The sequence below is a fragment of the Neolamprologus brichardi genome, chromosome 15 (assembly GCF_056152115.1).
Source record: "Neolamprologus brichardi isolate AB-2024 chromosome 15, ASM5615211v1, whole genome shotgun sequence".
Lineage (NCBI taxonomy): Eukaryota > Metazoa > Chordata > Actinopteri > Cichliformes > Cichlidae > Neolamprologus > Neolamprologus brichardi.
The window spans coordinates 21,193,245-21,219,040 of record NC_142118.1 but is presented as its reverse complement, the minus strand read 5'-3'; the positions used below and the strand labels follow the sequence as shown (position 1 = coordinate 21,219,040).

General features: G+C 38.4%; 1 protein-coding gene across 1 annotated transcript; it reads right to left on the bottom strand.

Moving 5' to 3' along the window:
* Nucleotides 1-5,112: 5,112 nt before the first annotated feature.
* Nucleotides 5,113-15,416, bottom strand: LOC102788817 (cysteine-rich protein 2-like). The gene is made up of 8 exons (XM_087851904.1): nt 15,232-15,416; nt 10,689-10,783; nt 9,039-9,096; nt 8,819-8,950; nt 7,929-7,997; nt 7,687-7,781; nt 6,348-6,405; nt 5,113-5,760 (listed from the first exon to the last, which is right to left on the bottom strand). The coding sequence occupies exons 1-8, from the start codon at nt 15,272-15,274 to the stop codon at nt 5,696-5,698; spliced, it is 615 nt and encodes a 204-aa protein (XP_087708030.1). The 5' UTR covers nt 15,275-15,416; the 3' UTR covers nt 5,113-5,695.
* Nucleotides 15,417-25,796: the final 10,380 nt, after the last annotated feature.

The window sequence follows — 25,796 nt, the reverse complement described above, 5'->3', positions numbered from 1 at the left end:
GTCAATAACAGATAAGCTTTTAAATATTTCACAATGAAAAAAAAAAACAACCGAATGAATTAAAGGTAGACCTTTAACGGTCCGTCAGTGACGCCTTGTGGTAAAGAAATGAACTGCACCTCACGAGCACCCACTTTTCTTAGCCGGAGCAGCTTTCAAGAGTGAGCAAAACAACCCCTGTGAGATTTGGTGAGGAATTTTGAGTGCTCTATTTTTATGTCCTGTTAGACTACCCTTGTTATATTTTGATTGTATATTTTTAAAGTTATTTCTTTTACTTGTAAGATTATATTTAGACAGATGTACTTATGTATGGTTTATGGGGATTCCTGCTGCAGCTAATAAGACCTAAAAACAAATGTTTGACATCCTTGTGGAACGCCATGTAGCGTGCACCTAGGATTATCTAAATGGCCACAGTTTAACATTATTGACTTAAGTCTGCTTATGTATTAAATAAACAATAAAATAAACAAAATAAACAATTTAAGTACATCTCCTCCTATATACTCAATATACCCACGACCTCAACAAGAAGTCTAACGCAAGAGAGATAATGACTACACAATAACCACAGAATACATGCATTTCAATTCATGGTACTGCTAATATTTTTCCAGCATGAATGTGTTCTTTGCTTGTAAGCAGGTTATGATTGGACTTTTTAATTTTAAAAGCTAACATTTTAGTTCTCAAATAATCAGCTAAGACAAAAAATGTCAGTTACAGTAATTGCACTGCAAGGATTTGACGCTTGTGTGATAGCAAACCTGAGTTCATTGTCACTGTGCAAGAACAGACAAAGCCCAGCAGAAACCTTGAGGAGGATCTTCATCTGCCCCCACCCGGGAAGAGCTTCAGGAAGGAGAGACATCAGAGGCAAGAAGAGGGGTCCCTATTTGCCTCCAACTCTCTCAACAACACCAACAACCAGGACCAGGGACCACGACGTTCCTCCAAACCCCTGACAGGCCATCACCCTCCTCCCCCTCCCTTTCTCCCTCCTCCTCACACCTGAAATTCACTGAAGAGATGATGGAGCGGGTCAATGCTGGGCTTAGATCTACCCCCCGGCCCAATCCCTTTTTGTCCCCCATAAACCCCCCACCAGAGCAGCCAAAGGTTTGCCACCGAGCCCCGCCCTCAACAGTGCAATCGAAGTTACATTGCCCAGCCTCGCCCCCCTTAGTTCCTGCTTACCATCTTCATGCGCTGTCTCCACAGTCTGATGTGTGGAGGGTCCGGGCTGTGAGGATTATGGCAGTGGTGACTTTTCCCAGGAGAAGCTGGGACTCTGTTTACTAGAAGGTTTTAAAAGTTCTGTACTTTTAAGTGACAGAAGGAGACATGTGGCCTGGTCAAAACACAGAGATCTGCACTCTAAAAGATCTTTAAATATAGTAAACATACCTTGTGTGCCACAGACTGCTCCCAAACATGAGGGGACAAGTAATACCTCTAAAACACTTAAGTTGGCTTTGTTAAACGTTAGATCTTTAGTTGGGAAAACATTTTTAATTAATGATTTAATCACTGAGCACAGCCTTGATTTTATGTTTTTAACTGAAACTTGGTTGGACCAAAATAACAGTGGAGCTGTTCTCATCGAGACGACCCCCCCCCCCCCCCAACTACAGTTTTATCAGTGAGGCCAGGGTGAGCAGGAGAGGAGGAGGGGTTGCTGTCTTATTTAATGAATCATTTCAATGTAAGCAGCTATCTCCTGGAAGTTTTCAGTCTTTTGAATATGTGGCTTCACAGCTGAAGACCCCATCCAAAGTTGTGTTTCTTAATGTTTACAGGCCTCCCAATTACTGCCCTGACTTTTTTAATGATCTCAGTGAACTACTGTCTGTGATCTGTGTTGATTTTGACTGTGTAATTATTGTTGGGGATTTTAACATCCATGTGGACAACCCTCAGGACAAAGGGACTAAAGACCTGAGTAACACTCTGGGCAACTTTGGGCTGACTCAGCATGTAACAGAGGCCACACATAATAGAGGACACACTCTTGACCTACTGATCTCCAAGGGCCTGAGCATTTCAAAGGTTACTGTGTCTGATGTGGGCCTGTCTGATCATTACTGTGTTTTCTTTGAAAGTAAAATCTCAGCCCACACAAATATATCAACAGCAGTGATAGCTTCAATGCTAAAATGTTAAATGTTATGGACACTATTGCTCCCATTAAGGTGAAGGTTATCTCTGGAAGGAAGAAGTCTCCATGGAGAAACTCCACACTGGTGAAAAATGAAAAAAGAGAGTGTAGGAAAGCTGAGCGCAGATGGAGAAAAACAAACCTCCAGGTTCATTATGACATCATAAAGAGAAACTTCACAATTATAACTTACAACTGAGGAGTGCAAGGAAGTCCTACTTCTCTGACATCATCACCAAAAACAGTCATAATGCTCGGGTCTTATTTGCTACAGTTGACAGGCTAACAAACCCTCCTGTGTCAGTGGCAGCTGAACTTCATTCGACCATGGCCTGCAATGACTTTGCCAAATTCTTCACAGACAAAATCCAAAAGATTAGACAAACAATTGGTACATCAACAGCAGATTCAGGATATGTACTGTGTCCACCAAAAAAAACTGTTTAAACACCATCAAACAGTTTCACAACAGCAAAGACCTGGAGGACATCTTAGGTCAACTGAACTCCTCCTCTTGCTGTTTAGATGTCCTGCCAACAGGTTTTTTCAAAAAGGTCTCAAAGACTTTGGAGTCAGACCTGTTACAGATCGTCGACTTTTCTTTAATGTCAGGTGTGTTTCCAGAACCACTAAAAACTGCTGTAATTAAACCTATACTGAAAAAGGACAATCTTGACAAGACACAAATGGACAACTACAGGCCGATCTCAAATCTCCCATTTCTAAATAAGATCATTAAAAAAGCAGTTTCTCAACAGCTCAATTACTTCTTAAAACAGAATAACTGCTATGATGCCTTCCAGTCAGGTTTTAGACAGAACCACAGCACTGAAACCGCTCTGACCCAAGTGTTTAATGACATATGTCTGAATACAGACAGTGGAAAAATGTCAGTCTTAGTTTTACTGGATCTCAGTGCAGCATTTGATATAGTTGACCACAACATATTACTCAAACGACTGGAGAACTGGGCAGGTCTTTCAGGAACTGTACTAAACTGGTTCAAAACATACTTAGAAAACAGGAAATACTTTGTATCAATAGGTAACTTCACATCTGAGCAGACAAGTATCACATGTGGAGTTCCCCAAGGTTCCATCTTGGGACCCCTTCTGTTTAACATTTACATGCTCCCACTGGCACAGATTATAAAGAACAACAAAATAAACTATCATAGCTATGCAGATGACACACAAATATATATCACAATGCCACCAGGAGACCGAGGCCCTGTACAGGCTCTTGGTAAATGCATTGAGGAAATGAATGACTGGTTGTGCCACAATTTTCTCCAGCTAAACAAAAACAAAACTGAAGTAATAGTCTTTGGTGCCAAAGAAAAACGATTACAGGTCACCAGAGAACTTCAATCTATACACCTAAAAACCACAAACCAGGCGAGAAATTTGGGTGTAGTGATGGACGCAGTTTGACTGTTTTTCTAAACTTAGAACAACACAGTCAGCTTACTATCACCTCAAGAATATTTCAAGGATAAAAGATCTGATGTCTCAACAGGACCTGGAAAAACTAGTCCATGCATTCACCTTTAGTAGGCTTGATTACTGTAACAGCATCTTGTCCTGTCCTTGCCTGTCCGTCAGAGGATAGACTTTAAAGTTCTGATGCTGGTCTATAAAGCTCTGAATGGTTTAGGACCAAAATACACCAGTGACCTCCTGATCCAGTATGAACCTTCCAGATCCCTCAGGTCATCTGGATCCGGTTTTTTATCAGTTTTCAGAGTCAGATCCAGACACGGAGAAGCTGCATTCAGCTTTTATGCTCCATATATCTGGAACAAACTCCCAGAAAGCCTCAGATCAGCTGAAACACTCAGTTTATTTAAATCCAGGTTGAAGACTCACCTATTCTCAGCTGCTTTTGAATAAAGCACCAAATCCGCACTTTTAAGCTTAAATTTCAAAACTTACATTTTAACTACTGATTTTATCTACTGTTCCTTCTTTTTTTTTATTTTTTCAATTTTAAATCATGCTTTTTATTTGTTTTTGTTTTTTAATGTCTCTGTAAAGCACCTTGAATCACCTTGTTGTTGAATTGTGCTATATAAATAAACTTGCCTTGCCTTGCCTTTCTTATGGCATGTCTGGCTGTTGGTCACACATAACAAGCAACATGAAGACACAATTCAAATTTTGGTTGAAATTCTTTTTAACACTTTATAGAATAAAAGGCTATGTTTCCCCTTTGACATGACTAACTATAACATTTTTAGTATGGTTGCTGTTTCGTAATAGACTGTGTGTGTATCTAGCAAACAGTTCGTCCACACCTGCCCAGTGTGGCGCTGTGCAGACATGTTTGCTAGGACATTAATAATAATTAAAGAAACGCCATACAGGGAGATGTGACTAGTGTGGAGGAGATGGAACCAAATGTTATATTACACTGTCAGAAATATGAAGCTGAAAGAACGCGACTGATTCAAAGCCTCCATGGTGTTGTAGTTCAAACATTGACCTGACAAACCAAATGTCCATTTGAGACTGGAAAAATATATAAATGCTTGGGGTTTGTGACAAGAAGGACATCCATGTAAAAATGAAATATGTGGTGCAATAAGAGAGCAGCAGAAAGTAGTGTTTTTTTTCACACTTCATACCATTTGCTGGTTGTAATGTACCAGGGAGCACAGGTGGGCCTTACACTGTGAGGCCAAGGATGGTCCCCAGTATGGCAGCCCAGACCTAGAGCGTGGGCATACTGTGAGTACACTGCATAGCGGTACTGTGGACCCCTTTCTGCTTAGTGTGGGCAGCCCGCACTATGTGTTGCCCCTCTGGTGCCCATCGGTCCTGCCTCTCATGCCAGTACAGGGGTCTGCAGTTGGCTTCCCACTGTGGGCTGTGTGGGTTTCCATAAATCTGAAACTCACACAGGCCCCAACCACCATATTTGCTGGGAACAGAAACACAGTGACAATGAACTCAGGTTTGCTATCACACACTTTTACTGTATAAAATGTGAAGAACAGCAGATCATTTCTTGTTTGCAGCAACCCTCAAAATCCCCTTAATGGCATTCATTAAAATGCACTCCTTTGTAAAATGTGTATCTTCACTAGGCTATCATTCGTATTTATAGAACCAAGACAAACTTGTTCAAAAAACACTGACTATAAACTGGAGGGCTGGTAATTTTTTTTTTGTTTGTTTGTTTTCATACAGTACATGTTTTAAGTGCACAAAAGTCAAAAATCTACTAATCCAGAGTGAAAAGAACACAGGAGCCTTCATTCACTATAGTAACAGGCTAATAATTATTTGGCAAAGAGAACCAAGAAACTCAAAGGCAAATCTGAAAGTCACATGGGAGGACATATTAAAGGCCTGTTTTGGTACAAAAAATAGATATATAAACAATATACAAATACAACATAAACATCTAAGTTTCCATCCCTGTGAGTGTAGTACATATCATTTGTCACAATGACCACTGAAGGCAAATTATAGAGACACAGAGGGTCCTGGTGGCGTTTCTCTGTCTGCGTGCTGGAAGCAGCTTCAGAGCTCAAGACTGCGCTTCAGCTTCAGGATCGTCGTAGATGTAGCTGCCGACACCTCCGGTGTTTACGCCTGAGAAGGGTAGACCAGACGTTTAAATTTAAAGGGTCTGTTCACTCAAAAAACATACATTGACACGAAATAACCATTTGACTTGTTATGGTTCACTTTGCAAAGGTTTTGGGATTGGTTCCTGAAAAATACAAACATCGACTCCATATAATTGTATCCTTCTTTGCTATAATAACATGGAGCTGGAGTATGATAACACAGACACAGCTTAAGATTTTCCAAAGTTTTCCAGCCTTGTAGACTAAATAATAAAGACTAACTAGCTGTCCATGTCAATTATAGTATTTACTAGACTTTTTAAATCCCCACACAGTTTTTTTTCTCTTCATATACATTTCACATCAACATAGATATTGGTATTATAGGTCACATTGAATATGATCCTTCAAGGTCATAAAACAGTGAGTATTTATTTCTACCCTGAAAGCTGACAAATACGACTGCCTCATATTATTTATGTCACTAAATTAACATATTTTACAGATTTTTGTGGGACACTGTGGTTTGAGCCATTGATTTAAAAAACAGTCTCTGGCACCAGCCTTCCCCGCAGCCCAGTCCCCCCCTCCCATACTCAGATTACATACCTTTTGGTCCAAACAGTACAGCATAGCATGGTTTGTGGCAGTAAGGCTGCCCATCATGCTGAAACACAGAGAAAACCATTCCTCTCAATTCTTCCATATTTGAAAATGTTTTCACTTAGTGTTTCATTCTACCTTAACTCTCAGCAACATTCAGTGTACATGAGACAGAAAGAACTACAACATTTATCTGCTTTCTCTTTTTTCTACCCCAGAACACAATATGCTAAATATAAACAGCTTCTATTAACTGACATTAATCAAATTCAGCAACAAACACATTTTACACCTCAGCAACATCTCATCATGTGATGGCTGGATTGAATTTTAACACTAGACAGGCTCAGCTTATTTTTAACTAATGTCTGGGGCACAATAACTGGATGGGGATGTGGCCACAGAGATGTTACACCTCACCTTTACTTTAGCCTGACAGACTAAATCCTTTGAATTACAGCTATACAAATTAAAGATGATTACATGAAGATGAATGTCAGTGATGTAGTGGCTCATCCGGTTCACGAGCCATCAAGGCTCACGTTTACTGATTATAAAATGACAAATGTTCTTAACCCTCAGAATGCTTTGGGTGTTAAAGCCATTAGGTGATCATTTTGTTTAAACTGGATTAAAATATGATTAATATGGCAGGAGAAGTAGTGACTCTTGTGAACTGTCGGTGAACAGACAGACACTGATGTCTCACCATGTTAGAAGTTTATTGATTCTTTGGCTGAATTAACTAAAAACATTTTCTTATGTGACTCAAATACTATATGTGTATTTTTGACAATCTTCCTGTAGAACATCTAGGAACTGACTCTGTCTTTCACCCATGATGACGCCTTGACTAGACCCACAGTTACACAGATATGATTACAGTCTCATTGTGTGCATTTTAAAACAGCAAAATGCCACCACTAGCACTGGTGTTATGTTAGTACAATTAAAATAATCTGGAGCCATAAAAACAACCTGAAAAAAAAAGAGAAACTCACTAAACATTTTTGGCATAATAATAAATTGAAAAATGGAGATCAGAGATTTATCATAATGTGTAGCTGGAGCTTGTGATAATGTGTCATTTTCTATCTTGTGACATAATCTAAGTCAGTAAAGAAAACACAATACATGACTGTATTTGACAGAGAAAAGACGAAGATGTTGTGTATCTCTGTGAAAATTAAAATTGTGTTCAACGATTTCACACTCTGAGATCTTTCTTGATTAAACTACTACATTTTGAATATGACTAGAGTAACTGTCTGTGTATCTAATCAAAAACACTAACATTTTTACTAATACTCTGATTTCTAGCTTTGCAAACTGACTCATCTCTCACCTCTGCATGGCTGCCCGCTGCCAGAGTCTTATTGCATCTCTCACAGCGCAGACAAGGCCGGTGCCAGTTCTTCCCGAGAGATGACACCTTCTCAGCTGCACAGACAGAAACACGGACCATGGTAGAGACAGTCATTACACCGAGCAGAGGACTAAAACAGACAGTTTCCAATGCTTTTGTCGAAAGGTAGGACAAATACATGCTTGTCGCAGAATTTAAATATGAAACAGCATTCTGCTCACCAAAATACACTGTCTTGTTGCATCTGGGGCAGATGTTGGGGCCTCCAGAGAAAGATGAGAAGCTTGCAGCTGCAAAAGTTACAATGAATTAAACAAAAAAACTTAATAGTAACTGCATCAGATATTTAGTGATTTAAATAAACACCATTAGATAGAGTTTGTGGTTTACATCATTTTAGTTGTACTGTAAAGCCAGAAGCCTAGAAACTAACTGAAAACAATATTGTTTTAAATAATTATAGGTATGAAGTAAGGTAATTTAATCCTGCCAGTTTTTTGCAGCATTAGAGATTGCCTCAGTTCTGTAGTTTGAGATGTAATGATCAATCTGCTGTAGTGAGATCAGCACCTTTGCATCAACAGGAACATGGACTGCACCACTTTCTGAACAAAGACACATGCGTGTAGAGCATCAAAAAAAAAAAAAAAAAAAGCTACAGAAATAAATATGTCTGGGAAAATACACAGGAAAACATAAAATGTTTAAAAATGTCATAACAATAATAATAATAATAATAATAATAATAATAATAATAAAGACCCTTAAAAACATGTAAAGTTAAATAAATACATAATAAGACATAAGACAAACATAAACAGACAAATGAATTCATGTCAGTGCCCGTAAATGCATTTCTTTGCTGTAGGATTAAGGCACTAATTGATATTTTTACTTTAGTCCTTTAGCTTTGATTCTTCATATTTCTGTCCTTAGTTTTCTCCATTGCTTGTCACTTTCCCTAAAACATATTTGCGGCTCATTTATTCCTTTTGTTGTTCTTTAGTTTGCTGTTCCGAACCTAAATTAAACTGTATCCTGCCACAGAGGCACTGAGTTTCTCCTCCTTCCATATGACAGTTTTTCTATTTCTGCTCCACATATTTCTCACCCTTCACTGGTCCCCGTGCGGGGGCTTTTTTCTCCTCCTCTGGTTTGGCATTTGTTTCCAAGGAAACGGCTGCAGGGGCTTCGTTGACAGGATTGTCGTACACGTAGGATCCAGCTCCACCGATGTTTACACCTAAAAACAACAAATGGTAGAATTCATAAATCTAAGTTTTATCAATCTGTGTTCATCGTCTGTATTTGCACATCAGGGGAAACCCCACCTTTTGGTCCAAAGAGGGTGGCATAGCATGGCTTGTGGCAATAAGGCTTTCCATCATGCTGCACAGTGTAAAGGGGACAGACAGAGGAAACATCCATTACTTAACACATAGAATAGAATAGAACTTTATTAACCCTTGGGGAGGTCCCCTCAGGGAAATTGTGATTCCAGTTGACCATAAATACAAATAAAAAAATATCAAGCAGATACAAATGGACTGAAGCTATACCTGTAACTGTTAATATTATGAACCAGATGGAAAAAAGAAAAAAAAAACGGCAGTTATATAAACTGTTGTTTTCAGTCTGTGTGGATTCACATAATCCTCCAAACTTGGATCGCATTTGAAGGCATTTGAGTTTGTCTAACCATTTATTTTTATGGTAATAAAAACCCTTATCTCACTTTTGTTTTTAGACATAAAATAAGCTTCACTGATTCAGTAAAAGTAATGCTCCTTGTCATCTAGACGCTGTCATCGTTTATATAAATAGTCTGTGGAGTTGTTTCAGTCATCCCAGGAATGTACATTCACACAGGATGTGTTTTTCAGCTAAACTCAATTGAACCTTTCAAGCAAATATGTCTTGTCATGTATTAGCATGACAAGACCAAAAAAACCTGAAGACTAACAATAAAACCATTCTGAAAGCAGACAAATGTGCACAATAAAGGCCAAAATGAAGCACTGTGAAGAAAATACGGAGATAATGGACAATAAAGTTGCTTTCACTGACTAAATCAATGCATTTTAGCAGCGTACAATGAATACCATTGTCAGCTCATCTGTGATTTTCAGTACATCCCTTCCTTCTTAAAATCTAATTAAAATACAGCAAGAGCCACAAACAGTTTAATCTGATAAGTCTGATGAGTTTTAAATAACAGGCTGCTGAGCTGTTAATTTTATGTACAGCTAATTTTGTACCGAGTTTGTTCTGAACAGACTGAAGAACATCATGCATTGTGAATGATGATGAGCTGTCATATGTGAATATAAATGCATTATAACAATGATTAAAGGGGGACACAGAGTACAAATCTTTGAGCTTATTTAAACATGATTAGGCTAAGCATACTCATTTTCATATTTGACTTGCACTACGTGCACATAACCACGATTCAAGTCTATTTTCTTTAATCAACAGTTGAAACTGCCATCTCATCAAAGCACTAAGATGTGTGAAACCCTGTTGTCTCTGAGATTTACGCCTACTGGTTTATGGTTCTCTACAACAATGTCAGACAATGTTAAACTCCTTAGTAAAGTACAGGCGCTTCCAGGTTTCTCGGAGGAGTGACGCACTGAAGATACACGGGTACTGACTTTCCTGTGCAGTACATACGTTTTTTCAAAGACAGCACAGTAACTGTCCAAAAAATCCAGCTACTTTCTGCTGATGTTAAATGATCAGGTTTTTTGGTTGATTTCAAAAAGTCTGTATTTTACCATAAAACCAGGTTCATCTCAAACAGCTTACAGCCTCAGAGTGCATGGGACATTATTGTTCGCAGTCACGGTTTATTATGTTGATGCAATGTAGCCTACCAACATAACCTTTGAACATGAAATATTTGCACTTCATAAAACAAAAACAAATCATAACTGCATAAGGAAAATGAAGCATATATACTCTTCACATCCTGTTACCTCAGCATGGCCTCCCGGATTCAGAGTTTTGTTGCAGCGCTCACATTTTAGACAGAACTTGTGCCAGTCTTTCCCTAAAGATGACACTTTCTCCGCTGTGGGACAGAGAGAGACAAAGATCGTTTGATGTTATATTGTGCTTTTGGTTTGTGAAACATAAAATAAATGGACTTAGTCCTGAAATTTCTTATAATATAATGAAGTTAATGAAGTCATAAGTTTGTCACAGCATGCATATATAAGTCTTTGGATCCAAAACGATATCTGGACTACTTTGTAATAATTCATTGGGAACATATTTATTAACCCCTTATTCAGGGTCATGGTAGAGAGAGAGAGAGAGAAAGAGAGAGAGAGAGAGAGTGTGTGTGTGTGTGAGTGGGCGGGGACGCTATAAGCAATTTAGATTATTTGAATTTTGGGAAGAACCCACTGCAACCAGAAGACCCACAAAGGAAAAGAAATATGCAATCTCTGCTCAGAAGGCTGGATTCAAACCCAGGACCTTCTTGGTGTGAAGCTCTGACCATGGCACTACAGTTCTGCCCCCACTAACAAATATTACTTACTTTTAAGTTGGATCAGTTTATAACTCTGGTAAAGTTTGAATTCAAATCTGTGTATAACCTTTTGAGTAATCCTGAAAACTAATAAACAAACTAACAAATCATACAGTACCAATCACATGGCATTTTTGACAGAGGGAATATGTTATTAAAATCTGATTATAAGTGCACTCAATGAAGTCTGAGTCATACTTTTACAAAATAAATGCAGTGACTGTTGAGAAAGAGCCATCCTCTATGGGTCAGTGCTTTAGTGCTTAGAAAAGAGCGCTGCCACTGAATGCAGAGAAAGGGGAAAACGTTTTTTTTTTCTTTCTTTTTGTGCTTTATTTGTGCACCAGTGCAAACACTCCTCCACAGGCAGGATGCTTTTGCTGCTGCTTTGAACAGAATCCATCTTTTCTATGAGAAAAAGAAACATTTTGTCCTCAAAAAAAAAAGAAAAAAAAAAAAGGTTATTTTGATACAAAAAGTAGCTATTTTTGCCATGAAATCAACCTTCACATATGGGTCCAGCAACCTTTGGAAGAAATGATATGCACTGTTATTAAGGTTTTTGTGGGGGGGTGTGTCAGCATGTGAAGTACAGTAGCAATTATATTTTCTGACACAACCTCAATACACAACATAAGCACTAATGTATTCTGAATTATAACAGCCGAGTGACGGTCGAAGTGACAGACGACATTTAATGGGCACTTATGAGTTCATATCAGCCTGAAGCACATTCTTTCCACTGCTTTCTAAAGGGCAGTGTGGTGACTCAGACATTTCCATTTTCTTATTTATTCCATTTTTTTAATGGAGCTACTGTCTGTTCTTCCACCCCTTCAAATACTTAAGTTACCTTAATCTGAAGGTAAATCTAAATGTGAAGTCTTAAAAAATACTTTTTTAAAAATTTGGCGAGGTCGATCAAACAACTGATCTCTTTCCTGTCTGGATAATGGATGATCTTTGGATAATGTTAGCATAGCAGGGACTTTTGGAGGTTTTCCTCTGCTTCCAGTCTTAATGCTTAAAACCACAGAGTAGTGAATATATACCATATCAAAAACCCACAAACTGACAACCAACTAGTCCTTTAACATTAAAACTGTGTTTAATGAAGGTGGAACTCATACACACAAAGCAAAAACTGCAGTAACTTTCACACATATATGTTTGACATGTCTAACACCACTCAGAAAAAGTGGGCATAAAGAGAGAAGAACTAAAACAACTTGTTTCACATGGAGGATGGAGTGAAGGACTTCACCGAGGCCAAGAATAAGATAGTTAACAATCATTTTCAACTTTGAATCCAGCACAGCCACTTTGATTGAGCCCTTTGATGAAAATACTGAATTGGAAATGAATGCAATCCCTTTTAGCATAGTGGACACAAATACAAGTTGGAAATCACAGAAACTAGAGTGCACCTTAATGACACCTGCTGCAAACATAACACACAGTATAGTGTGTTCAAATTACTCTGTTGTCCAAGTCACTTTGCAACCCACTTCCACCCATGCTCTTCCCGTTCATGCTGCTACTTATCAAGGTATTATCCATGGTCATTTGATACCTGCTCTGCTCTGTACAGGGGGTCTTGCTGTTGCTCTTTCCACCACCAACTTTTCATTTCTGCACATTATGGTAGGACAGAGCTGTACCACACTGTACCACCAAATTACCATAGATGGAAAGAGCTGTCTGCTGTGGACTACAGCGGTCATGACTGAACTGTTTTTTTTCTACCCAGTTATTTATGTGACTGCAAGTGAAAAATACATACAGTGTGAGTCAAGAGGGAAAACAAATATTACTCTGTTCAGTCAAATGAAAAACATCATAACCCCCTTTTTAAGACCCGCAGTTTCAGTCACAGAGACTTTTTTGTCGAAAAGACAGGAGGATGGGCAGAGGGAGCGAGAAATTCACTGACAGTTGCTTATCTGTTTGTCCTCCTCCCAAAATATCTCAGCTGATACCCTGAGACTGATACAACATGACACTTCCTGTTTAGACTCAATGCCTGGCCTCCCTGTCAGTGTGATATCTGACAATAAGTCACACCGACACAGAGAACTATGCCTGGATGGTGAAGGGCACAAGTCTGCACAGCATAACATTGGTTTTCTTCTGGGTTCTTACTCAAGGAACTGAATTTACTGAAGAAATCACATTAGCTCAGTTTATTATTTAAAAATCACATTATAGGCTCCGTGTCTCGAGCATCATTTTCTTTATGGCTATGGAGAACTTTGCATCCAGAAATCCTAAAGGCTAAACTATCTCTACTGTAATAAAAATCCCCTGCAAAACAACAATATCCACTTCTAGAACAATATCCACTTCATTTTTGCAGAACCTCGGTTCGCATTTCTTTTTTAAAGCTTCTAATTTCCTGCAGAGTTTCAAAAGAGAGAGAGAGCAGCAGTTTGACTGAGCCTGCAGGGTGTGGTTTTGCTGTTGTTTTCCAGAGAAATGGGGAAGGGGAAAGAACAAAAAGAATATTGATCAATAAAACAAATTGGCAAATCAATCAATTATTTACCATGCCATATGGCATTGCACCAAAATGAAAAAAAGAAGAAGCTAAAAATAGATGTTAAATTAACTCCTTAGTATCATAGTACCCCACCCTATTTGACAGTATTGTCTACTATCCAGTGAATATAGTATCCTCAACTCATCCTACCTGCTTCTAAAAGCCAACATAAAAAGGATTTTTCACAAGCTGTCAGATAACACAGCTGAGGCTATGACTACAGGTCTGTTAATGGCTCCCTGTAATCTTATCCAAAGATAGTGAACCCATCACTGCCTGATATGGGTTGTGTCGATATGCACCAGTTGTCTGTTGGACTCTGAGATTCACCATCTGGGGAATTTTTGGATCAGTTTTAGAGAAAAACTGTCACTTTGATTTCACATCCAATCTGGCAACGTGTCCGTGGTACTCAGCTGTGAATTTCTCTGACATTCTGTTGGACTGCTATAGCAGTGCTTTTAGGACCCAGAGTTTTGTATTGTAATGTAGTTACATGCTTATTTTGATATATTCTGTAAAAGACTTTCAAGCTTTAAATCAAATTTGACAGGTTAAAATAGATAAATAAATAAATTTACATGCCTTTACGTGGGTGAAATTATGCCCCATACAGTGACAGAGGATGCCATTGTATACAGACAAATAATATTCATACTGTATATTTTAAAGTACTTTGACTCAGTGACACGACAGTAACATTTTCACACTGTAAATATAAATATCACTGATGTGGAGATTATGTTGTGACACTTGTATATAATTAGTTTGACTAATACTGGCTTGACTGATAAGCTGTTATTACCCCAACAAAGATAGACAACACGGTAAATGTGTGGTCCAATAAAAAGGATGCAAGAATGTGATCGATGAATATAAAGACAGACTCTATTAGTTAGTTTGTCCACAAGATAACATCACACAAAACCTCAAAGGATTCCAGTTAAAAATCTCTTTGTTCTGTGCAAATGGTAAAGGAAATAATGAGTGATTTAGTGTGAATGCATTTTTAATGTACTACCAATAAATAATTCATATGTGTAAATGAATTCAAAAATCCACCATTCACGATTCTAATCATTGTTTCTACCTAACACATAATAAAAATCATCCAACAGGATGAATGAGTGTCTTAAATAGTTATGTCTCTCTGTGTGTGGGAGACTCAATAAGCCTATTTATAACAAAACAATGCCCATTTTGATCAATGGGTGCAAATCTTCTGTAGAGCTCTAAAATCAGCGATGTATCCGCAAATTCTCATTATGTTGTATCCGAGAAAACACGTCATCGATTATAAATAAAAGTCGATTTAAAGAATACTGCACCGTCAGTCTTTCATATTAAAACCACCCCCCGGTTGATTATAACACTCCCACCCAGTGGTCATCGCATCTGTTAGAATCATGATGCTGGGCGGCCTCTGCAGCGGCTGCTCACTCACCGAAATACACCGTTTTCTCGCATTTTGGACATTTTGACGCCATGGTCGGTGTAAAGAGAGGAACAGGATCTTTTTCTGTTGGTCCTTTCTGCCTGTCTGCAGCTCCGGCGGCGCAGACACACCTCAGATGATGCTGACGGCGGCGGTGACTGTGATGAGACTGCGCCTCACATCCACCCTCTGCTTCTTCTCTTTCAATTGTATAACTCCGCCCTCGGGGTGACATCATGCAGCTCGCGACCCACCAGACAAAAATGTACACTTGTGCCTCTCCATATCCTGTTTGGTAAAAGCTTTTTCAAAAAAAAAAAAAAAAAAAAAAAGCCTTGGCCAAATTATCACATTGCTTTTTACATTATCATCATTCCCAGAGAACATCTGCTGAATGCACTGCTGCCGCTCAAATTTCTCAATATAGTACCAGCATCAGCCAAGGGTCTAGTTACACTTTTAAAAACCAAGAGAGCGTTAAAGAAAGTTTTTATTGCACACTTTCTACTCCATTAATTATTGTAAACCCATGTGCATATATATACATTGCTGTGCCAGCCTCTGGTTTGGAAATCTGGTTAATCCGATATCCTAGCAAAGTTAGCTCTTCTGCATTAATCAGTGTCGCCTTTTAGTTCTGTTTGTTTCCCCTGTGTGGTTGTTAGGTTACACAGCATAGCTCTGCACAGGGAATGTTAAGTGATGCTCCGCAGCTCCCAAGTATATTACTCCGCATTCTTGGCCCAGAGATACCAGGGAGCTGACAGACAAACGACTTTTACGTGGGGTTAAGAATAAAATGTCAACACTAAATTATTTAACTATTTTAGACAGAAAAGGGCAAAAAAAAAATTCAGAGAAATCACCAGGATATGAAAATTGTCCTCACAAAGTGGCAAATTTAGAATATTAAATGTCTTAAAATGCCACAACATATTATTATGAAGATATGGAACACTATGCAACATAAACAAAAATAAAACAGAAATAGTTAGTTTGGAATAATGTATATATACATGTGTATACAGAAAAAATGTAATAGGATGATATTTCTTTAAATGCTTGGTAAGTCATTGACAGTGTAGTTGTTTCTTTCTCTTAGTTCTACTAAGCAGACCAGCTGCTGACAGGCGTTTGATATTTTCCATCTGCACTTGAGAGTGCCATCAATAGTCTCAATATTTAAGTTACCTCAAGATCAACTAACCCAGGTGTTGCACATTGATGTTACATCTTTGAGTTCAAACGTAACTAATAATAATTTGCAGTTAGAGGGAAAAGTGAAATAGCTGTCCTTCAATGCTGTTTAAAATAAATGCAGCAAAAAAGATCACAACAGTCGTCACATAACACCCCTCAATGAGCAAGAACTTGGGAAAGAAAAACTCCCTTTTAACAGGAAGAAAGCTCCAGCTGAACCTGGCTCAGGGAGGGGCAGCCACCCAATGGGACCAGTTAAGGGTGAGTGGAAAGAGAACAAAGAAGAGAGAGCGAGAGGATAAAAGGCAAACTATGGAACAGGGAGCCAGCTTTTTGCTACTTGAACTGTTTATGTTTACATTTTTTTTCCCAATATAGTCTGGAGAATGGCACTATTAAGCTGTAAACTGAAAAACAAGTGGATACGCTTTCTTGCTACATGATTTATTGTTAATAAAATAGAATAGAATAGAATAGAATAGAATAGAATAATCCTTAATTGTCCCACAAGGGGAAATTTGGTCATAACAGCAGCAGAATAAAAGCACATGTACAAACAGAACAGGACAAAGAACAGAAACACACACAATCTTTACAGAAAAAAATATTTACTCTCTCTCTCTCTCTCTCTCTCTCTCTCTCTCTCTCTCTCTATATATATATATATATATATATATATATATATATATATATATATACAATTTATATATATAGTAGGGAGTTGACAGACAATGTTAGTAGTTTTGTTAGATCAGGTGAAATTGTGAAACAAATATACTTTCTGCCTATGCCCTGTTCATTGTGTTCATTTTGCATCTATACCTGTGAGCACTTCATCAGTCCCAGCCATTCACCACCTGAACCCACCCATCCAAGTTTTTAAATTCAGTTTACTGAAACCCACATAAAATGAGCGAAGCATTAGGAGACAGTGAGCAGAGAATATTCAACCAGAAAACTGCATCAGTAAAACTTTTTTTTATTAAGTCTCCTTGGCAGACATGTAATTTAAACACACATAAACTTTAGCAAAGATGGAAACAGTAGCAGGTTTTTTTTGTCTGTGGTTAGTACATTTGGTCTTGAGCCAAACGGGGCCTGGGAATGCACTAATCTTAAAATAAACACCCCCGGATTGCGTCTGTCTGAAACCTTTGGCACAGATATCCACATTGACTATATGTCATTGGTGAAGCGGAGGCTCAGCTCCGAAGCGGCTTCTGTCTCTGATCAACCTAAAAGCCTCTCATATTGCATTTCACATGTATGAAAGCTACACAAGGACAACCTGATTGTTTTTAGGAGATATAATTTATTTTAAAAGTGTGGGACTCCTGACTCTGTTTGGACCCTTGCTCAAGTTGTTCAGCTTGCCAAGTGCAATATGGGCAAGGAATAAACATCTATTTCTCAACAACAACATTATTAATATAACTACACTAATAGTCTGCAACTACTTGCCAACAAAAAATAGGCAGCTGTGCATCACTCTTAGCCCTCGTGGCTTCATTTGGCTTTTAAAGGATGATGATTTTGCTTAATGTTTATATATTAAAATCAAGGTCCAGTTCAGGTAATTTAATTTAGCAAAAATAACACCAAGAAGAGAATAATACAGCACAATGCAGAAAGAAAAGAAAAACAAGAAAGAATGAGCTTGTAGCTAATTGCTGTTACATTGTTAAACATAAAAGGACTACAATTTGTTTAACTAAGTGATACAAGATGGGGAAACAGAGATTTTTAGAATGTGTTACTCTACAATTGTGTTATATAAGGGGGAACTAAAAGAAACTAAAAGTTATGATACAGGAATACTGGGTTAAATCACCAGTCAGTGACACTTTGTTACTTTTATGGAGGAAAGTAAATTTAAGATGAGCATTTGTGTTATTTCTCTTGGGACACTATTTGAATTTACTTTTGCAGCTCTCTGTTAACATAAACACAAAACACAGTAACCACTGGTGCAAGTGTTGCTATGAAACAATGAAAAACACATTCTGCAATAGCAACATGACTTTAAAGATAGATCCAAATACTCTGGATAATATTCTGGTGGAAACAGATATAGTTCACAAGGGATCTGCTTCTTTACAGAGATCTGTAAAACAAACAAAAAATAAAAGGATGATGGAGCTGTTAAATCAAAAAGAGTTTCCTTTTACTTTCCTCCTTCATCTACAGGTGCATCCAGTGAAAACCTGTGACACCTTTTTATCAGTGATCAAAATATAAAACATACCTTCATCCACAGCTTATGACACAGTATGCACACTGTGATATAATGATAATGGATTGGATTTATATAGCGCTTTTCAAGGCACCCAAAGCGCTTTACAATGCCACTATTCATTCACTCTCACATTCACACACTGGTGGAGGCAAGCTACGGTTGTAGCCACAGCTGCCCTGGGGCAGACTGACAGAAGCAAGGCTGCCATATTGCGCCATCGGCCACTCGGCCAGTAGGCAGTAGGGTAAAGTGTCTTGCCCAAGGACACGACACCCAGGACAGAAAGCCCGGGGATCGAACCGGCGACCTTCCGGTTACAGATACGCTTCCCAACCCCCTGAGCCACGGTCGCCCCGAAGAGAGTGGGGCCACTCTCTTCGGGGCGAAGAATTGCAGTTACAGTAGAGCTTTTTGACATGCAAGTCGAGTCAGCTTGACACAGAAAGTTGTTATTTGCTCGCGCCACAACTTTGAGATCAGTGGTGAAACTGCCTTAAAATCTTGTATTTCCCATCATTCCAAGGATTCAGGTAGACATTATTTTATTTTTTTTTAAAAAGTATCTTAGATGTGATTTTCTTGGGTTTTTTGTAGTGTATGTATATTGTCTGTTCTATAAACATAAATTGAGACACACAAGTATTTTTAATTTCAAGTGCTGAATGTTGCATTTGTAAGTATATACAGAACAATTCTCTCAAGAAGTGGATGCTATACTAGTGTGACATACCCCAGAATACCATAAATTATACTAGAAAACAAACAAACAAAAACAAAAAAATCCCAAACACTAACAGGACAGGAAATGGATAGAAAACTGTGATCAGATTCTTTCTTAATTTTGAGAATATCTCAATAATTAAATTATATTTGACTTCCTTGCTTTAACAGATGTAACTGCATTGGTCTAACAGTGAGAAAATTAGATTTTAATTTAAGAGAGACATTTGGACATTTAGGTAAATGATGCTTTACCCTACTGAAATAACTCTCACCCCTGCTCCCTTGAGCAAGACACTGAAGTCCAGCTGTTCCTCTAGAGCTGCCCTGAGGTTGAACTCTGAGTTGTTCTGCTCTTATTTAGATTTTTTGATTATAAAGATGACAGTTTGAATGCCTGAAATGTCTGTGACTGTGGAGTGTTGTAAAACTGAATGATTGAAGTCTCATTGACTGTAATTGTGTTCTAATATTTACCAAACATGGACCCAGACGCAGGGCGCAGAAAACTGGGAACAAGTCCAAAATAGATATTTTTATTCAAGAACATTCAGTGGTCATGTACAAAAAGACAGGCAGCATTGGAAAAGAAAACACAAACAGAGCAAGTAATTAATATATCATTCTAAAACAATACACCCATTTGTACTTACCTTTCATCAAATTTTCATAAAGTCTACATTTTAATTGTTTTTTTTATATTCTTTACTCTCACACTCTTAAACACTACCACGGCTGTCGTATGCACATCTAAACATTAAGTTTATGCAATAACAATTGTAATTCCTCAGATTCCCCCTTGTCTTAATGATAGAGCTGTAATACCAAGAATTCTGTTGACTTAAAATGTCTGCATTTTTCATGGATTTCCTTCCTGGCTTCACATAGGCTACACCTGCCACAGGTATTTTCTAGTTTTAGCCATACAGTGTTTTTAGGAGTAAACTACTGTACAGTACTTTTCTTCTTATGCACAGTGACACTGCTGATTTTTCTGCAGCAGCTGTATTGTTTTCAGATTGTATTGCATATTTAAGCTCTTAATTTTTATTTTATTTATTTATTTTTTAATTTTAAAGTTTATTAGCTGCACATTTAAAGTAGACTTATCATGTTTGATTTTGAGGTGAACATTAAGATGTAAACAATAGAACGATGTACATGGGAGTCTGTTTCTTGTTGTCTTCCTGACATGAACTGTCTGTAGTTGTCCTGACAAACATCTTGATGTGTAACCTTCTTTGTAACCAGACCACAGTTTGCTTTAACACACTGTCTGTCTGATTTAGTTTAGATCCTTTGTCAGTCTGCCCATGTCCAAAGAGTGGTACTATTTCTAAACTCAGTGAAGATCCATATAATACTGTCACAGTTATGCTGAGCAATCATCACATTTTTACGCTGCAAAGAGTCTTCATCATCATCTCTAAACAGTGAAAGAAGACTGCTTCCCAGATGCTGCTGTTGTCAAAAATGAAAAAGATATTTTTACCAGCAAATTAATTATCACCAGTTTGTGTCTCATATTTGGTTTAAATTTTAAAATAATGTGTGCTGTATCTCTCATTACGTGTAATTTTCAAAATCATTAAATGGAAAAATATATAAAGAAATAAATACACTGAATCCACAGGAATGTGATAATAGTGCATTCTCTCTTTCCCACATAGCAGACATGTCTGGCCCAGATCTGGTGTCAAGCCGGCACTGCTAGCTGACTTCTGGCATGGTAAGTGGTACGTCATCCAGATACAGGCCAGGCCTGGCGTAGATGGCACTGTTTATGTGATGGCATGCATTATCTGGCCCGATTATGGTTTGGTTTATGTGGCCCAGGCTCATAGAAAACAGGTCTTCCCTGGATCCGGCATCAAGCTGGCACTTCTGACTGACTGGTGTCATGGCAGGGTGTATGTTAACTAGATGTGGGCCAGGTCTGGCAATGATGGCACTATTTATGTTCCTATGTTCCTAAAATAGGAACATCCTATTTTAGGAACATTGGAACATATAGTATTGCAACAAATATTGCAGCCAGCATTTCAAATGCAGGTTTGACAGGTTTGTGAGTGTACACTTTATCCAAAACCTAGTGAGGGTTTACTTACAGTTACCACTGGGTGGCTGTAGCTCAGGAAGTAGAGCAGGTCCCCTACTGATTGGAAGGTAAGTGATTCAATCCCTGGCTCCTCCAGTCTGCATGTGAAGAGTGTGAATGTGTATGAATGTAGTTAGGAAGCACTCGGTTTGTAGAAAGTGTGCGATTGGGTGGGTGAGTGTGGCATATGGCACTTTGAGTAATCCGGGAGAGTAGAAAAGTCCTATATAAGAATCAGTCCATTCAGTGTCTGAACAGAGTTTTGTCATGGTGCTTTTGCACAATTATGTTCCGGCACATGTTGTTATTACATGGGTTGAGTAAGGTACACATTAGGCTGACATCTGGGGCCAGAGCTGAAACTGTTCTGGACCAGCACAAGACCACCAGTGTGTCTGCAACTGGCCTTGTGCGGACCACATCTGGCAAACCAGGTCTGGGCCACCAAAGGGGCCATCAATGGGCCATACCAATTTTGCTATGTGGGTTCGGTCTCTACTCTAATGACGCATGTCTAAAATTTCATCTAAAGATATATCTGTGTTGCATGAGTAAGGAGGTGTCACTTCCTCATACTGACTTTAGTCGTTTTGCTTCTGTTTCCAACATTTGTTGAATTAGTTTAAATCATCCATTTAATGTATCACAATTTAGGGTTAAACAAACATTTGCTGTGGTCTGGTAAATGACGTAAGACAAAGTTGGAGATGTTAAGTTACTAGTGAAGATATAAGATGGCCCTAATGTGGTTGTCAATTTCTAGAGTCCATTTCTTGTCAGAAATTGTCAAGAAATTGAGTGTTAACACTCTGATGAAAGCTGCTCTAGCACGAGGTTCCCCTTTTTGAACACATAAACATGTTTCTGTTGTTATGAAATGGTTGATAACAGGTCTTGATGCATTCTCAATCATGCAGGAAAGTAAATCTCCAAAAGTTGATTCTGTTCATCTGGACAGAGCGTTTTGTGGGAGAAACGTTTCATCACTCATCCAAGTGACTTCTTCAGTCTCAGCTGACTGCAGGTTTCCCCAATCTTATAAACAGTACATTTGCATAATGACTGAAACCAGCCCACTAAAGGAACAATTGTCACGAAGTGGGATGGCCTCAAGCGCAGACAAGGCAGCTAGAATACAGTTCCGTTTATTACTATACAACACCAGGTGCAAATATATACAAGTGAGAGGGCGGGGGGAATCCAGGGCACAGGGAAATCCGGGAAAGGAGCTCTTCACACATGGACTTCACAAAAAACACAGCACACCAGCAAGCCTTCACACCAAGGGTTCCAGGGAAACGTAATTCCTGTTTACAGACAACAAGTGATTAATCCAAATGGTCAGCGATACGAAAAGGCAACAAGAGACTAGTACTCCGGAGCTTACTACCGAGGTTACTCAATAGTCCAGCGACGAGATGTTTCCAGCCACTGCCTTAAGTAGTGGATGAGGTTAGGCGATGAGCCAGAGGCGTTAACTTCAGGTGCGAGGGCCAGGGGCGGGAGCCTGCAATGAGCTCCGCCCTGGCGAGACACGGCAAGCGTGAGAGAGGTAGATGTAAACAAGAAACATATGTAGCCAACATAAGTCAGCCGGGAAGACACGGGGACCATGACAACAATGGGCTGGGAGGTCAGTTCCTTAATCTTAATTATGCAAATTCTCATGACCATTGATCAGCAACCACTGACCAAAACCCAATGATCAAAGACCACTGATCAATGGCCATGAGTACCATTCACAGAGAGTTGAAGAGAGTCCCAACATGAACCTCAGAAATAAAATTTTTAAGTAAAGAAAAACAAACATCAATTGTCTAAAGTGCCTCATTATGAATAATTTAATATCGACAGAAACATTGGATTACAGTAAACAAATGTATCCAATAATAATAACGTGTTAATGTTTAACTTTAAACTGTGATAGATTAAACAGATGATCTCAACTAATTTAGCAAATGCTGTTGACTGGAAGAAAATGATTGAAGTCACTACAAGGAAGTGACACGTCATTACTCACAGGAAACAGATTTATTTTTAGATATCTTTGAGGAGAATCTTCAGAGATGTGTCATTAGATCAAGAGACCAAGAAGAAGCACAATGTTTACCGTCAGATGTATTTAGATGGATAATTTGCTTTTACTGATTTGTTTGGTTGCAGGTAAGGATACAAATTACATAGATTTTAAACCAAGTCTCCTCTATGAGGAGCATTTTAAATAAACAACAGTGTTTATTTAAAATGCTCCTCAGACAAAGTATGAACAACACAGCCGTACTCTGAGTTTGCTGGTCACATTTCTCTTTCTTTCTCTCAACAGCAGCAAGTGGGCAACATTCATCTTTGATTGTCAGAATTGATGATGAGGCTACTTTACCCTGTGAAAATGTGAAGCATGGTCAGCATAACTGTGACAGCATTGAGTGGCTCTTCATTGACTTCATTAAAAGAAACACTGTAACACTTTTTGAACATGGACAGATGCAGAAAGAAGCAGACAGACTGTGCTCTGGTTATAAAGAAGGTCACAGATCAGGATGCTGGTGATTACACCTGCAGGCAGTTCATATCAGGAAGCCAACACTCAGACTCTTTTGTTTTTTTATTTTTTCTTCACAGTAAGTATTTATATCTTAATGTTTTTAACTTAAAGTGTCTTTAAAAATTTTTTCTGAAGCATTACATTAATTATAATTACTAATGTTCATTTTTTTTCTCTTGATGTCTTTCTCTCTCATCTTCATTATCACCAGTGACTGAACAGAAGGACAATGATAAACTCATCTTGTCCTGCAATGTGTTCCCACATCAAAACTGTAGATACGCAGTGGAGTGGCTGTATCAGGGTAAAGAGGAAATATCTAACTCAGATATGGAGATATCACCAGGTGACTGGAGTTCTACTGTCACATTTAGATCATCTACCTTTAAGCAGACGATTTATGAGTCACTGAAGTGTAATGTGACAAATAAAGACACTAAATCAGCACAGCTGTTTCCCTTTACCTTGAAGTCCTCGGGTGACAAAACAGGTGAGAACAGTGCTGAACTAAAATTGAAATTTATAATTACAACAAATATATGTTCATCTTATGTAACTGACTTTAAATATAACAGCAGTGTTAAATAGAATACTACTTAAGCAACATGGTGTATATTCCCATCGTACAGGTGGAGATGAAAGAACAGCAACAACAAAATCAACAACTACAGTTATGCCAACCTCAGCTATAAGAAGTGGAGGGACTACCTTAGAGGACAGAACCACATCAAATGGAAGTTACATAACATTTACAAACAAAATAAAATAAAAACAAGGTAGTGACTAAAACCACAAATATGAATGTCAGAGCTGAAATAGAATTCATTTGATTCAGTGTGTCTCACAATCCAGGTCATTTCACAGCGGCAGCGACTGCGCTGACTTTATTCTGTTTCCAGGTTGGTCATGGTGGTTCATTGTTGTTCTTGTGGGTTTGGCAGCACTCACAGCGATTGCTGTAATCATAATCAGACAGAAGACAATGAAAGGTGAGACCAATCACAGATTGAAAGGTAAATTAAAAATGTTTATTGTGTATTTTCAATGTGTGTAGAAATATGTTTCATCTTGAGAGTTTCATGTATTTTGCCGACTCATATAAGGCAATTTCCAGACAGCTGTTTCCAGGTGTTGCACATCTGCAAGCGTTTCACTGATCATTGAGATTTCTATTTGAAGACGTGCGGAAACAAAATCACGATGATAAATGTAACATATGTAATTGTCTCCTTTTGACTGTTGCGGTTTTGCCACGTGTTAGATGTTTGTTTTTGTTTGTTTGCTTTAGAAATGAGACAAAATTGAAACTGTGGATTTTCAGTACGAAAGCTAAACATGATTGTCTTGTCATTTCAGGAAATAAAAGGCAAAGGGAAGAAAACACAGTGAGTTTAACACTAATAATAAAATACTTTATGCAAATGTGAGTATAACATGTAGTGTAGAAGTAAGTAGTTGCAGCAACAAAGGATTCATGGGGGATAATATAAAATAGCCGATGCCCAAAAATAAATAAGAAAACTGTGAGATTCTTACTCAGCTGTCCTGTATTTGCGCAGAGCAGAACTTCAACCCTGCAAAGGTCACATACTACGCCCAGTACTCACTGCTGTATGTGCTGTGCGAAATGTGTCTGTGTGAATGAAGACAAATACTTGAAAGCTGACAGTTGATGAGCTGATTGTCATAATATTGCAGACTGAACCTGGTGTTTCCTATGCTTCCATCAACTTCACCAGGAAGAGCAAGACGAAAGCCCAGGTAAAGTATATTTA